Genomic DNA, 11,443 nt, shown 5'->3' with positions numbered 1-11,443 from the left:
GTCATTTCTATATACAGAACAGTCGGGGTTCTTTGTGTTCGTGGAACTACATTTCCCATCAGCCACTGCAAACGTAGACGCGCCGAATTGGCAAGACAAAATATGCCTTGAAATATTTAGTTTCACACACAGAAATGCTGCTAACCTACCTTTTTAATACTTTGTACATACACGAAATCCTTCTAGCACTTAAGAAAAGTGAAAAAGTTGACTAAAGGTCACGTGACCGAAAAACCGCTATTTCTAGGATTCTAGTCGTGAAATAATCGAATAATAACACTCTACGGATTGGATGAATTTCGTAAGGTTAGCACTTTTTTCTGTTAGCGTTCTTTTATATGAGGAGTTTGGAAAATTTATTTTGTTTTTAGATTGTGTTTATATCTTCTCGTACAGTTTAAAAAAGAAAAAATAATATTTATATTAGGGACTTTTCAGCACTTTACGGCACTCGCCATTTTGCTTTCAGGCATGAAGCGAACAGCCGCGGAAAATCAGTAACAGCGTACGCCTGAAACAGTCGAGTTCACCCACCACAACCAGATAACTGTTAACGGACACATGATCGTGTCTGTTGTGATGAACTTCACTGCTAACGCCTGATCACTTTTTAATTTGGCTGCCATCAAGGTAGTGTGTCCTGTCGTAAATCCTGACTTTGTGGGCAAAATCTTCTTCTTTGTAAGAAAAGGGGAAACGGGTGTTGTTTTACTGTATTTTGAATGCATTGGAAAATAAAATTTGTGAAACCTGAAATAAAACCTGGATTTTATCTTCTGGGTGAAACTGCACATTAAGTTCGGTCCACTTTTATTCATCGTGAGCGCCCTCTGCTGCGCCTCCGGACGAACTACAGGTTCATCTACCGTGGGATTAACAGGAAGTGACGCCACTGAAACCAGCTAACTTTGTCCTGGAGACGGTTTGTGTGGCTGGCGGGAAACCAGTGAAAGCAGGTAAACCATCAGTGTTTGATCCCAGGATGAAATGCAGACAGCTGCGATGGATCAAGCGGACGAGCCTCCGTCGATGTTGTGGGGACTGGATCCGGTGTTTTCCGCCTTCGCTCGGCTGTATATCAGAGACATCCTGGAGATGACGGAGTCCACCCAGGTACCAGGTAACAAACTGGACCCGTACCTCACCTTTTACTTGGTCGTCACTCCTGAAGCTCTAATTTGAAATTAGATTTTGTTAAAGCTCCTGTTAGCCTGCACCACGCATTGTGCAATATTTTACATTTATTGAGCTCCTTTATTTTTATTTTAGCATTTATTGTAGTTATTTATACCGTTTTAAATCCTCCGTTATTTCATTTCAACTACACCACCTGATGGTGTGCCAGGTGTGATGTGTTGTAGTTCCTGTCAGCGCATAAATGTAAACCCTGCGGGGTCAGGCCCCATGTGATGACGTGCAAAAAGACAACAAAGAAACGCAAACATTTGCAAAGTTGTGCCAAATAAATCTGTGATATCCAGACTGATATCACAAAGTTTTTACTGTCTGGAGACACACCTTCACCTTTAATTATCTGTTTTCCACTCAAAGGGATTTACTTCTACAACCTGCACCCGATCTCCAAAGTCGATGTGCTGGGAACGGTGGTCTACAAGAGGGAGAGGGAAGACTTCTTCTGCTATGGAGGTGCTCTTCATCACTCACTCCCATTGTGGAGTTGTACTCATCACTGCTGTAGTCGTGAGACCTCACGATTGTATTCTGGTCACATGTGCTCTGTTTTTGTCTCCGCCCACGCTCTGCTGCTGCGTCTCACAGTGGATGATGGTACGGGCGTTATAAACTGCCTGTGCTGGAAAAGTGACGTCCTGAAAGAGGAGCGGGAGCCGAGCAAGTGTGAGTTCATGTTTGTATCTCAGAGTTAGCGTGGCGTTGCTTTCAGTTTGTTCAGTAAAATGAAGCGCTCTGGCGCCTGCAGACATGTCCTTGTCCTCCTTTGTCAGCCTGGTGATGCTTCAGATGCAGAATCGATACAGAGCGAGTGTCCTCCTGTGATCTCCAGCAGGGGCACAACTCGGCGCCGCGGCTCAGGGAGGCTTCGACCCGGTGGCGGAGCTGCAGAAGCTGAGACGAGCCCAGCGGACGCGCTGCCGCCTGGAGATCGGAGAGCTGCTCCGAGTCAGGGGACCGGTGAAGACGTCGAGGCAGCAGAGGGAAATCAAGGCCTCCACCTACTGTGAGCGGAGACGGCTTCATCCGCACACTCTAATAACCACCATCAGCTGTTTACTCCACAGTTAGCCCACAGTCCTCCACAAATAACACAAAGAACCACAAACAGAGCGACACACACACAGAAACACACTCACAGTGAATATTTGGATGTGGCTCCGCCTCCGTCCTCACCCGTGTGCTTGTGCGTCCTCAGATAAAGTGAGCGACTCGGTGATGGCGGTGCAGATTTCCTGGATGATGGAGGCGCCTCAGCTCTACAGACAGTGTTACGACAAAGCGCCTCAGCTGGAGCCCGACGCGGCGGGGTACGAACGTCCACCCAACACACCAGAGAGTCAACATTCAACCCTGAACACACACAGTAGCTGAGTCCACATCAATAAACCACATCTGACCCAGGATCAGCTCTTCTTTTAAAAACAATAACTTCAGTATATTTAATGAAGCCATTAAAGGTTTTATCTTCACACTCTGAGTAGGGCTGCCACAATTAGTCGACTATCACAATCGTCGACGACTGATTTAATAGTCGACATGTCGTTTGAAGCTTTGTAAGATCACAAAAGACGCAGGAATAAGTAGTAGGATTTAAGAGTGTAATAACGGACTGAAACAGAAGATGGCAGCACTGCATGTACAAGGATGCCAGCTGCCGTTAAACCCCGAAGAAGAAGAAGCTGTGTCCCAGAATTCATAGCGCAGCCCAGCTCAGTTTCCAACAATGGCAGCAGCTAGTTAGTTTTAATATTACTCTTATTATTCTTTCTGGGTCACAAAATAAACGTTTAACATATTTTCAGGTGAGAATGTAGCTGTGTAAACCTCAAATATCTGCTCAGTTTATCAAGACACCACATATTTTCAAAAGCGCTCCGACGTTTTCGGAGACGTCTGTTAGCCACTAGCTCGATAGCTAGCCGGGGGCTAGGCTCACTAGAGCCGTGAGAACACCGGACTCCCGGCTAATCGTTTTCAAACCCACCGCTGTCTTTCTCTACTCAGGTTAAACATGATATATAAGTCACTTAGATAACTTAAAAATGTTATTGTTTGGCTTTTTTTAGTATTTTATTTGTTCCTGAGTAAATCGGTTTGTCTGAGATTAAAGTTATAGTTTTTACACAGCTGAATAAACATCAAGCAGACAGCTGATTATCAGAAGTGTGAGATGCTCGAGAATATACTCCGGTGTCCTGTTATATTTTAGATAGCAAGGAGTTTATTAAACTTCACCAAAACAATCTGCAAATTTCATTAAAATTTAATAAACTATCATCTTGTCTTTATTTTTAGTTAGCACATACCTGAAACACTTAAAGCTGTAAGCTAATGATAGTTATATAAGAGCAGATGCTGCTGGTGCAATAAGCTGTACGTTTTACATCCAATGGATGATGATCTGATTAGTCGACTATCAAAATAATCGTTTGTGGCAGCCCTAACTCTGAGTGATTTCACAGCTGTGGGGCCAGAATACACACGAGTGGGTCAACATTTCACACTGTTATTTTTTTCTCCATAATTACAGGAGATTTCATCATCACATTCTCAGGCTCTGTTTGAAACTGCAGTCTAAACTCCAAGTGTCACAGTCTAAATCTGTTCAGAGATCAGGTCTGCTTTCTGACGATTCGCTGCAGAGAACCTCTGAACGTCCTCGGAAAAAGAGGAGAAGCTAAAATAGATGCAGATGTTTCTTATTCCCACATCTTGTTGTGCCTTGAAATCCTCAGGCTGTGGTTATTTCAGGCTTACAGTAAACCTGACTCAGGTTTTCAGTGTGTTCTCAGATTTGTTGGCAGGACAGACGGTGAACGAGGTCACAGGCTGCTTACACGTTCGATCAGCTGTTATTTTTTTATTAGAGCAGCTCGAAGGCTCACGACGAACATCTGTCTTTCAGAGACTCGGCTGTCAGCTCCCTCAGCAGGGCAACAAAGATCTTGAAAGACTTTTTAAAGCAGAAGTCTGTGAGCAGGTTCAGACCCTACGATGTCCAGGACCTCCTGCAGCCTCTGATCTCCAGCCCGCCTCAGGCAGCATCCGCTGACCAGGTATGAACTGGGAGGGGACGTGGAACCAGTCGTCACATCTCGAAATACTGAAATAAACACCAGGATTTGATACTTTGCAGCAAAGTAAAACTGATTCCTCTGACATCACATTTTAAGATCTCAGAACATGGTGTGCTGCATGCTAATACCAGTGTTAGCATGCTAGCTAGCAAAGATGTGAAGATGTGAAAGCACGCCATCAAACGGCGCGTGCATGAGGCGCGTCTATGTTTGGTATTTTCCCCAGAGAGTGTTTCTGATCTGGCAAAGAAGGAAGCTGAAGCCTGACATGTTAGTACTGTTAGTGTTAAAGCCTCGAGCAGGAGTCAGCAACCTTTCTGAGGATGAGTGCATCTAACATTCCCTCAGAAGTCAGTGTGCTGTATGATTGCATTAGCAATCAATTTAGTAACGCTCTATATTAACATCACACACTAGATAGAATTATATTAACACAGAGACACACATGTTAATGTGATCTCTGGTCTCCGAGTGTCCAGCATTCAGAGGCTACCTGAGGACTCTGCTCACACAGATGTGTAGAGCCAAATACTGTCAATAAGGCCTCTGCAATGTTCTGAAGACAGTTAAACGTGTCAGGTAGTGACGTCCAGCAGGTGAACATGCAGCTCCATGAACACGCACAGCTGTGGATTCCAGCCGTGTTCGTAGTTCTGCAAACTTTGACCCCACAGAGTCGAGCTTTTCAGTTCAATTGGCTGCATTTCGATGTCCTCTGTGTCCAACCAGTTAATGTGAGACAAATCCAGCTGCTCATTAAAGCTTCTGGTTTGATTAGAAAAGAAAACATTGGTCCAAACACCTGAAAGTCCTGAAAACACTTTGTGAATTCTGTCTCGAGTCTACGGATGTATCCGTGTATTTCCGCGGTGCTGATGCTGCGCTGAGCAAACAGCTGCTGAAGCTTTTGAAGTGTTGGAACATGGAAATTTCAACATCGCTTGAAAAAACTGACAGCTAGCAACGCCCCTCTCACCGGTAGGCTGAGTTATTTTTAGTCCGGTAGTTGGGTTGTTAGCTAAGATACTGTCATTAAGAAGCGGCACAACTAATGTGTCTATGTGAGCTAATCTGCGATGTGCACCGCTGACCCGGACTTTTATTTTTCAATGCATCTTCTCAGATTAATTCACTGCATGTCGTGCCCAGGGCTGGACTGGGACATAAAATCAGCACTTTGACTAGAGACCGGCCCCCCAGGTATTAAAGCCATAAAGCCTTTGAATGAAAACAGAAGCTGTTGTGACAGTGATGTACAGTCTTGTTGGTCTATGTATGATTTCTATACATTTTACATCAGATAAAAACTTTGGAAGATTCAGATAATTATTTATTAAAAGCGAGAGATTTTAAATGAGAATAAGAAAGAAAAGTATTTCTTTGTGCCCCCCTCTTCCTGTTAATGCCCCACCTGCCCCCCCTGCACAGTTACCAGCTGTCAGCTGCTTAGAAAAGGATGCTGGTGTTATTTGTCTCTCAGAAACAGTTCATAACTTCAACTCATTCATGTCACCTAAAAGGTAAACCTGTTTCTCCATCACCTGTTCAGCTCTGATGATTCAGTAAGGACATCTCCTGGTTTCATCTTCAAAAACTCATCTGCCCATAAAAATGAAAAATCATCATTGGGCATAGTAGACAAATGACCAGTGGCCAGTCCAGCTATGGTCACCAGTTAACCCTCCACGTGCCAGCGGTGGAGCGCGTGCCCAGGGTTACGACCCCTGGCCTACACTAAACCTCCACCGGTGATTTTAACATGAGTTCCTGTAGCATTGAAAGGTCTCACTCATGTGGAGGTGAAGTCGGCCTGTAAGACAAATGTGTTCAGATCTGAAGCAAAATCCCTTCTTTCTTCGTTTCATTGGCTTTTTCTGTCTCGTGCTCCTCGGATGCTGATTAGGAGCCCGTCGCGGGTCCGTCTGCGTGCCAGCAGCTCCGTCAGCTCCTGAAGGAGGCTCTGCAGATCCTACAGGACGAGGGCGCCGTGTACCGCAAGGTCAAGTCCCAGGACGAAGTCTATCTCGTAAGAAACTGCAGACACATTCGTCTCCGGGAGCTTTTTGCTGTGCCGTGTGTGACGCTGTTGCTCCTCGTCAGGTGACCGTGCAGGACAAGGATCTGCTCGTGGCCGTCAAAGACGTCATCAGGGAGGACTCGAGGAGGGAGAAGTGTGCGTGGACTCGCTCTCAGTGCAGCACAGACACAAAAGTTTAGATTAGCGATGCCCTCACAGCTTCTCTGACTCTCCTCAGAGGCACTGATTATTTTTCAGAGGATGTGATTAAGAATGAAAAGCTTTTACCTGCTTGTCAGGAATCAAATGAGCACAACAATTACACCTGTGTGTGTCTGTGTGTGTGTCTGTGTGTGTGTCTGTGTGTGTCTGTGTGTGTCTGTGTGCGTCTGTGTGCGTCTGTGTGCGTCTGTGTGCGTCTGTGTGCGTCTGTGTGCGTCTGTGTGCGTCTGTGTGTGTCTGTGTGTGTCTCTGTGTGTGCATTCTCCTCCTGCGCCTGCAGACGTGGAGAAGGGCTGCCACGTCCTGCACATCCTGTCAGCAGTCAGGCAGCGGTACAGCCTCAACGTGAGCCGCGCCGCTCTGGAGCTCGTCCTCAAGACGCTCGAGTGCAACAGTGACATCATCAGCACCAGCGACAGCCACTACACTGCCGTCTGAGGAGCCGCCGCCGCCGAGCATCAGCGCTCGGTGCATAAATCATGTTTAGCTTTTACCCAGCTGCTGTACGAGCGCACAAATGCTAAATATTAAGTTATTAAAGCTTCTAAAAACCATGACAACCACATGTAAACAAACCATCACTGTTGTAAATATGTTTTTAAATAAATAAGAAACAAAGATGGGAGGTTCCCCGGCCGAGTCTCCTGGCTCCATTCAGCACGTCTGCTCAAGAACATCATCAGATAAGGTGCCAAGAAGAAGAAACCCCACAGAACATTTCCCCGTGGCCTCATAACATCAGTCCATTACCTCCTTATCAGCCCGGCTCCTCCCACAAGCTTCATTAGTCACAAACGTTCCATCCATGGGAGATAAACACAGAGGAGATGGTGTTTAAAGCAAAACTCATGGCTTTGTTATCGCTAGAAGGCTGGAAACACGTGATGACCACGATCACACTCACCTGCTGCTTCAGGCCTTATTCCAGATTTCTGTCGTTGATGATGGAGAATTGGAAATTGGACAAAGACAGAATTCATAGATGAGTCTTTATCTACGGTTTTAACTTTGCCACAGCTCACTTAACCCAACTCAGTTTTATATGCAGTGCTTTTAAAGATGAGGCCGCCTGCAGTGTGTGAGTAAATTATTAAAGTGAACAGTAATCGATGTGCTTAACGAGGACTCTTATCTCATTACTTCAAGTACATGTAGATGAAACCTTTGCACTAAATTCGGGACTTCAGATGCAATACAAAGATGTTTAGGCGTCTGTGCAGCATCGTGTCAGGTGGAGGTGGAGGTGTGGGCGCAACCGGGACGGAGATAAGAAGGATGGACGGACAGGCGGACCTCCTGCACCCCACCCCCTCCCTGTGCCACCTCCCTAGAAACACGCCTGACTGAAGTTTGTCTCCTACATTCTTCACTAACTTCCACAGCGGCTCAGAGTTTCAGTTTTTCTGAAACCCTGGAAACATCCCTGTGGTGCCGAAACAGCAAAAACACACAACGGCCTCATTGTCACGGCTCCAGTTCATCATGTGAAACTGGTGAAGCGCTGCTTTCAGCAGAGATGTGTGTTTTTTCCCACAGACTCAGGTCCTGAAGCCTCCGAGGATTCAAGCGCCTGGGGCAGATTTGTGCATTTTGCCTGCTTGGTAATCTAGCCTTTTGTAATTAGATTACCACGGAGCAGATGAGCCTGCAGCAGGAAACCTGCAGCTTCCAGGCAGCTGCCCAGATGTGCTCCTGCTTATGTAACCGGTGTGATTCTGCGTTGTGTCTGATAAAAACGTAAAAGAAAGAAAGGCCTCCAAGTAAATCATTTGCCCACTCCAGCTCCTCTCCCACAGGGGAATTATAGAAAAGGCTGGCATTTATTTTTACATTAAACATAAAGTATGGATTTACACGTAACATATTTGACATAAGATAAAACAAAAACAACAACACAAAATCTGACATACCTGATAAAAAAGGTAAAAGAAAGAAAGGCCTCCAAGTAAATAATTTGCCCACTCCAGCTCCTACGACCAAATACAAACAGTGGGGAAGAGGGTTAGCTCAACCCACCACAACTTCCAAGCTAGCAAGGAGTATATATTCATGCTAGCATTTATGGCGCCTAAAACACATTTATGATACACACATACTACACACTTATAACATCTAACAAAAAACAGGCTTAATAATGACAATAATTGAACTAAAATCACAATCAGAGACATCCAGGTGGCTAAATATGCATTATATGAGCGTTTTACAGTGTTGGGAAAGAAATGACACCCACCTCTCCCACAGGGGAATTGTAGAAAAGGGGAGAAGCAAAAGGGGTACACTGTATTTATAGGGTTGCACCGAAGAAGAAAAGAATGAGGAGGGGCTCTAACTGATAATGAACTACAGGCTTGGAGGTCCTAAAAGTCAGGTATAAAAGGAACGGTTTGGGAGTTTAGAACACATTTTGTGTAATTATAACAATGTGATTTATGACCCTGTTACACTTACAGCAAAGCCTCAGAGATGAGAGGGTGTTTTTTTTAAAGTGATTTCAAACATTTTGAGGTACTTGAGTGTTTTCAAGGTAAATTATTATCTTTTAAAGTAATTTATTTATTTCTAAATACACTGAAACTATCATCAGATTGTGAAAAAAAAAATCGCTTTGAGTTTATGTCTTAAAAAATCGACTGAAAACTTCTCCGGAAAGCAAACTAGGACCTTGCAGTACTGTGGTGTAATACCACTTTGTACCACAGGGTGGCGCACACAGTGCCAGGTCATTAACCTGGTCATTCTTATTTACACGTGCGGACTGGGGAAGAGCTTTGAGGAGATGTAGGATGTTACAAAAGTAACATCAAAGGTTAAACAGCAGCGCTCATAAGACACGTGGAGCGGCACCACACCGCCCCCTGCTGCTGGGAGTTACAGCTGCAGTTTGCAGAGCGGGATCACAAAAAGCATCTTTAAAGGGTGCTGCTGCGTGCGCAGGGGGGCAGTGTTTAGTCACTAATTGGCTGCTTCATGTGGAGCAGAGGGGCGGCCGCTGATTGGTCGCCGGTGAAACATCTGTATCCATACTTCCACTTGCGCGTGTCTCCGGCCAGAAAGCTGCCGCTGCGTGGGACAGTGGTGGTCGTGGTGTTCAGCCTGTGACGTTCCCAGCCGCACGTGCTGCCAGATGTCCACAGCGTTCCCGGTTCTCTGAGAGGGGGACGCTCGGGGTGGCCGTACAGATTTCGGGTTCCGTGTCAGGGCAGCGGGATGGAGGCGCAGCCGGTACCGGCTCGTTCTAGTCTTCAGCCGTGAGGACGCGCGTGAAGCCCCGCCCCCCTCCGCCGGCAGCTCCAGGTATGCAGACCGCAGACACAAAGGCAGCCGCCGCACGTCGTTTCCGTTTGTGAGGTGACCGCCCGCCGCCGGCTCAGCCTGTGGAGGCTGCAGGCGAACCCGCTCACGGGCACGCGCTCAGATGGACCGTCGATAAGTTTGGGGTCGGATCGGATGCTGGTTGCGTCACGAGTACGGAGCGCCGAACCGTTAGCCGACACCGGCGATGCGCGCGGTGATTTCTCTGCCGTGATAAGAGTCAGCTGACCGGAGCCCCGCGGCCGCACGCACGCGCCTCCATGCAGAGCCTTTGCAGGGTGAAGATGCAGCTGCGCACCGTGCTGGACGTCAAGGTGGTGGACGTGGAGAAGAGGCGCAGTCCGTCCAAGCACTACGTGAGTCACCTGCACCCCCGCACCTGGTCCCGCTCACGAGTGTGTGTCTGTCTCTGTGTGTGTGTGTGTGTGTGTCTGTGTTTGTCTCTGTGTGTGTGTGTGTGTGTCTGTATGTGTGTGTGTCCCTGTGTGTGTCTGTGTCCCTGTGTGTGTCTGTGTTCCTGTGTGTGTGTGTGTCTCTGTATGTGTGTGTGTGTGTCTGTCTCTGTATGTGTGTGTGTGTATGTGTGTCTGTATGTGTGTGTGTGTATGTGTGTGTGTGTGTGTGTGTCTGTCTCTGTATGTGTGTGTGTGTATGTGTGTGTGTGTGTGTGTGTCTGTCTCTGTATGTGTGTGTGTGTATGTGTGTGTGTGTGTGTCTGTCTGTCTATGTGTGTGTCTGTGTCCCTGTGTGTGTGTGTGTTTGTGTCCCTGTGTGTGTGTGTGTGTCTGTGTCCCTGTGTGTGTGTGTGTGTGTGTGTGTGGCCTGTTCACAGTCACAGTGTGACTCCTAAACGCAGTGTTTAGCGTCTCTCCGTGCGGCCCGGCTGCTGGGGGAGAACAGCCGCTCAGCTCGGCTCGAGTTGCTGCTCTCAGTGAAGGAGGCGGAGCTCGGGCACAGGTGAGCTGTCACACAGCCAGCCTGCTGCCTCTGCTCACCAGCTTCATTGTTATTCTGAGCTCCTGACATGCTTTGGTGCAGTGTGGACACACGGGCATCACCGTGGAGACACTGTACCCACAGTTTACCTTCAGGGGGGAGCTGTGTGTTTACAGACAGCTGAGCGTTTCCTCTTACTTCTGTCAAGAATCTGTTTCATTCTCGAGGAAACGATGCTCCAGTTAAAAGAAGTTTCCTGCAGATGTTCACGTCTCAGCCTGATGATTGGTGCTCCGTTTGAAGCAGCATTTTCCTTCAGAACTCACAGATGACTTCAAACATACAAGGAAAGGCGAGCAGCGCCTAAACGCTGCAACAGTGAGGATAATACTAATAATACTACAGTAATGTGTCCTCGTCGTGTGGGGTTCGGCTGTTGTTGGTTCTTGATGGAGATTTTCTCCATTTAAAGCAGTGCAGGGATTGTAACATGTAGTCCTTTTACTGAACTGTTTCTACAATGTGTCCTTCGCCTGTAACAGCTCAATGAATAAGTGGAGGATGATGGTAGATGGATGGGTGGACGTTGGGTGGATGTATTGTGAGATGAGGAGACTTTCAGCACAGGGTAAACATGATAATCTGCTCGCTCCATGTGTCTCACGGCGGTGTTAGAGCAGCT

The 11,443-nt window shown here is 46.9% G+C and overlaps 2 protein-coding genes across 7 annotated transcripts in view; both read left to right on the top strand.

Moving 5' to 3' along the window:
• Positions 1-219: 219 nt before the first annotated feature.
• Positions 220-8,011, top strand: stn1 (STN1 subunit of CST complex). Of its 3 annotated transcripts, XM_087842219.1 has the most exons (11): positions 220-306; positions 470-630; positions 857-1,120; positions 1,552-1,647; positions 1,780-1,857; positions 2,024-2,197; positions 2,390-2,501; positions 4,100-4,250; positions 6,175-6,297; positions 6,372-6,444; positions 6,791-8,010. In XM_087842219.1, the coding sequence occupies exons 3-11, from the start codon at positions 988-990 to the stop codon at positions 6,946-6,948; spliced, it is 1,098 nt and encodes a 365-aa protein (XP_087698345.1). In that variant the 5' UTR covers positions 220-306; positions 470-630; positions 857-987; the 3' UTR covers positions 6,949-8,010. The 3 variants fall into 3 exon arrangements, with proteins under 3 accessions (XP_087698345.1, XP_087698346.1, XP_087698342.1); XM_087842220.1 differs by having other exon boundaries at positions 470-1,120; positions 2,027-2,197; positions 6,791-8,011; XM_087842216.1 differs by having other exon boundaries at positions 470-1,120.
• A 1,489-nt stretch (positions 8,012-9,500) lies between these two features.
• The window catches only part of sh3pxd2aa (SH3 and PX domains 2Aa), a 102,213-nt gene continuing 100,270 nt past the window's right edge, over positions 9,501-11,443 (top strand). For all 4 annotated transcript variants that reach the window (XM_087842215.1, XM_087842214.1, XM_087842213.1 and 1 more), the window contains exon 1: positions 9,501-10,181. In XM_087842215.1, coding sequence (XP_087698341.1) covers positions 10,086-10,181 — 96 coding nt within the window. In that variant the 5' untranslated portion in view covers positions 9,501-10,085. The remainder of the gene's footprint in view (positions 10,182-11,443) is intronic.

The sequence above is a fragment of the Neolamprologus brichardi genome, chromosome 6, assembly GCF_056152115.1.
Source record: "Neolamprologus brichardi isolate AB-2024 chromosome 6, ASM5615211v1, whole genome shotgun sequence".
NCBI lineage: Eukaryota > Metazoa > Chordata > Actinopteri > Cichliformes > Cichlidae > Neolamprologus > Neolamprologus brichardi.
This window is presented reverse-complemented; position numbering and strand designations above follow the sequence as displayed.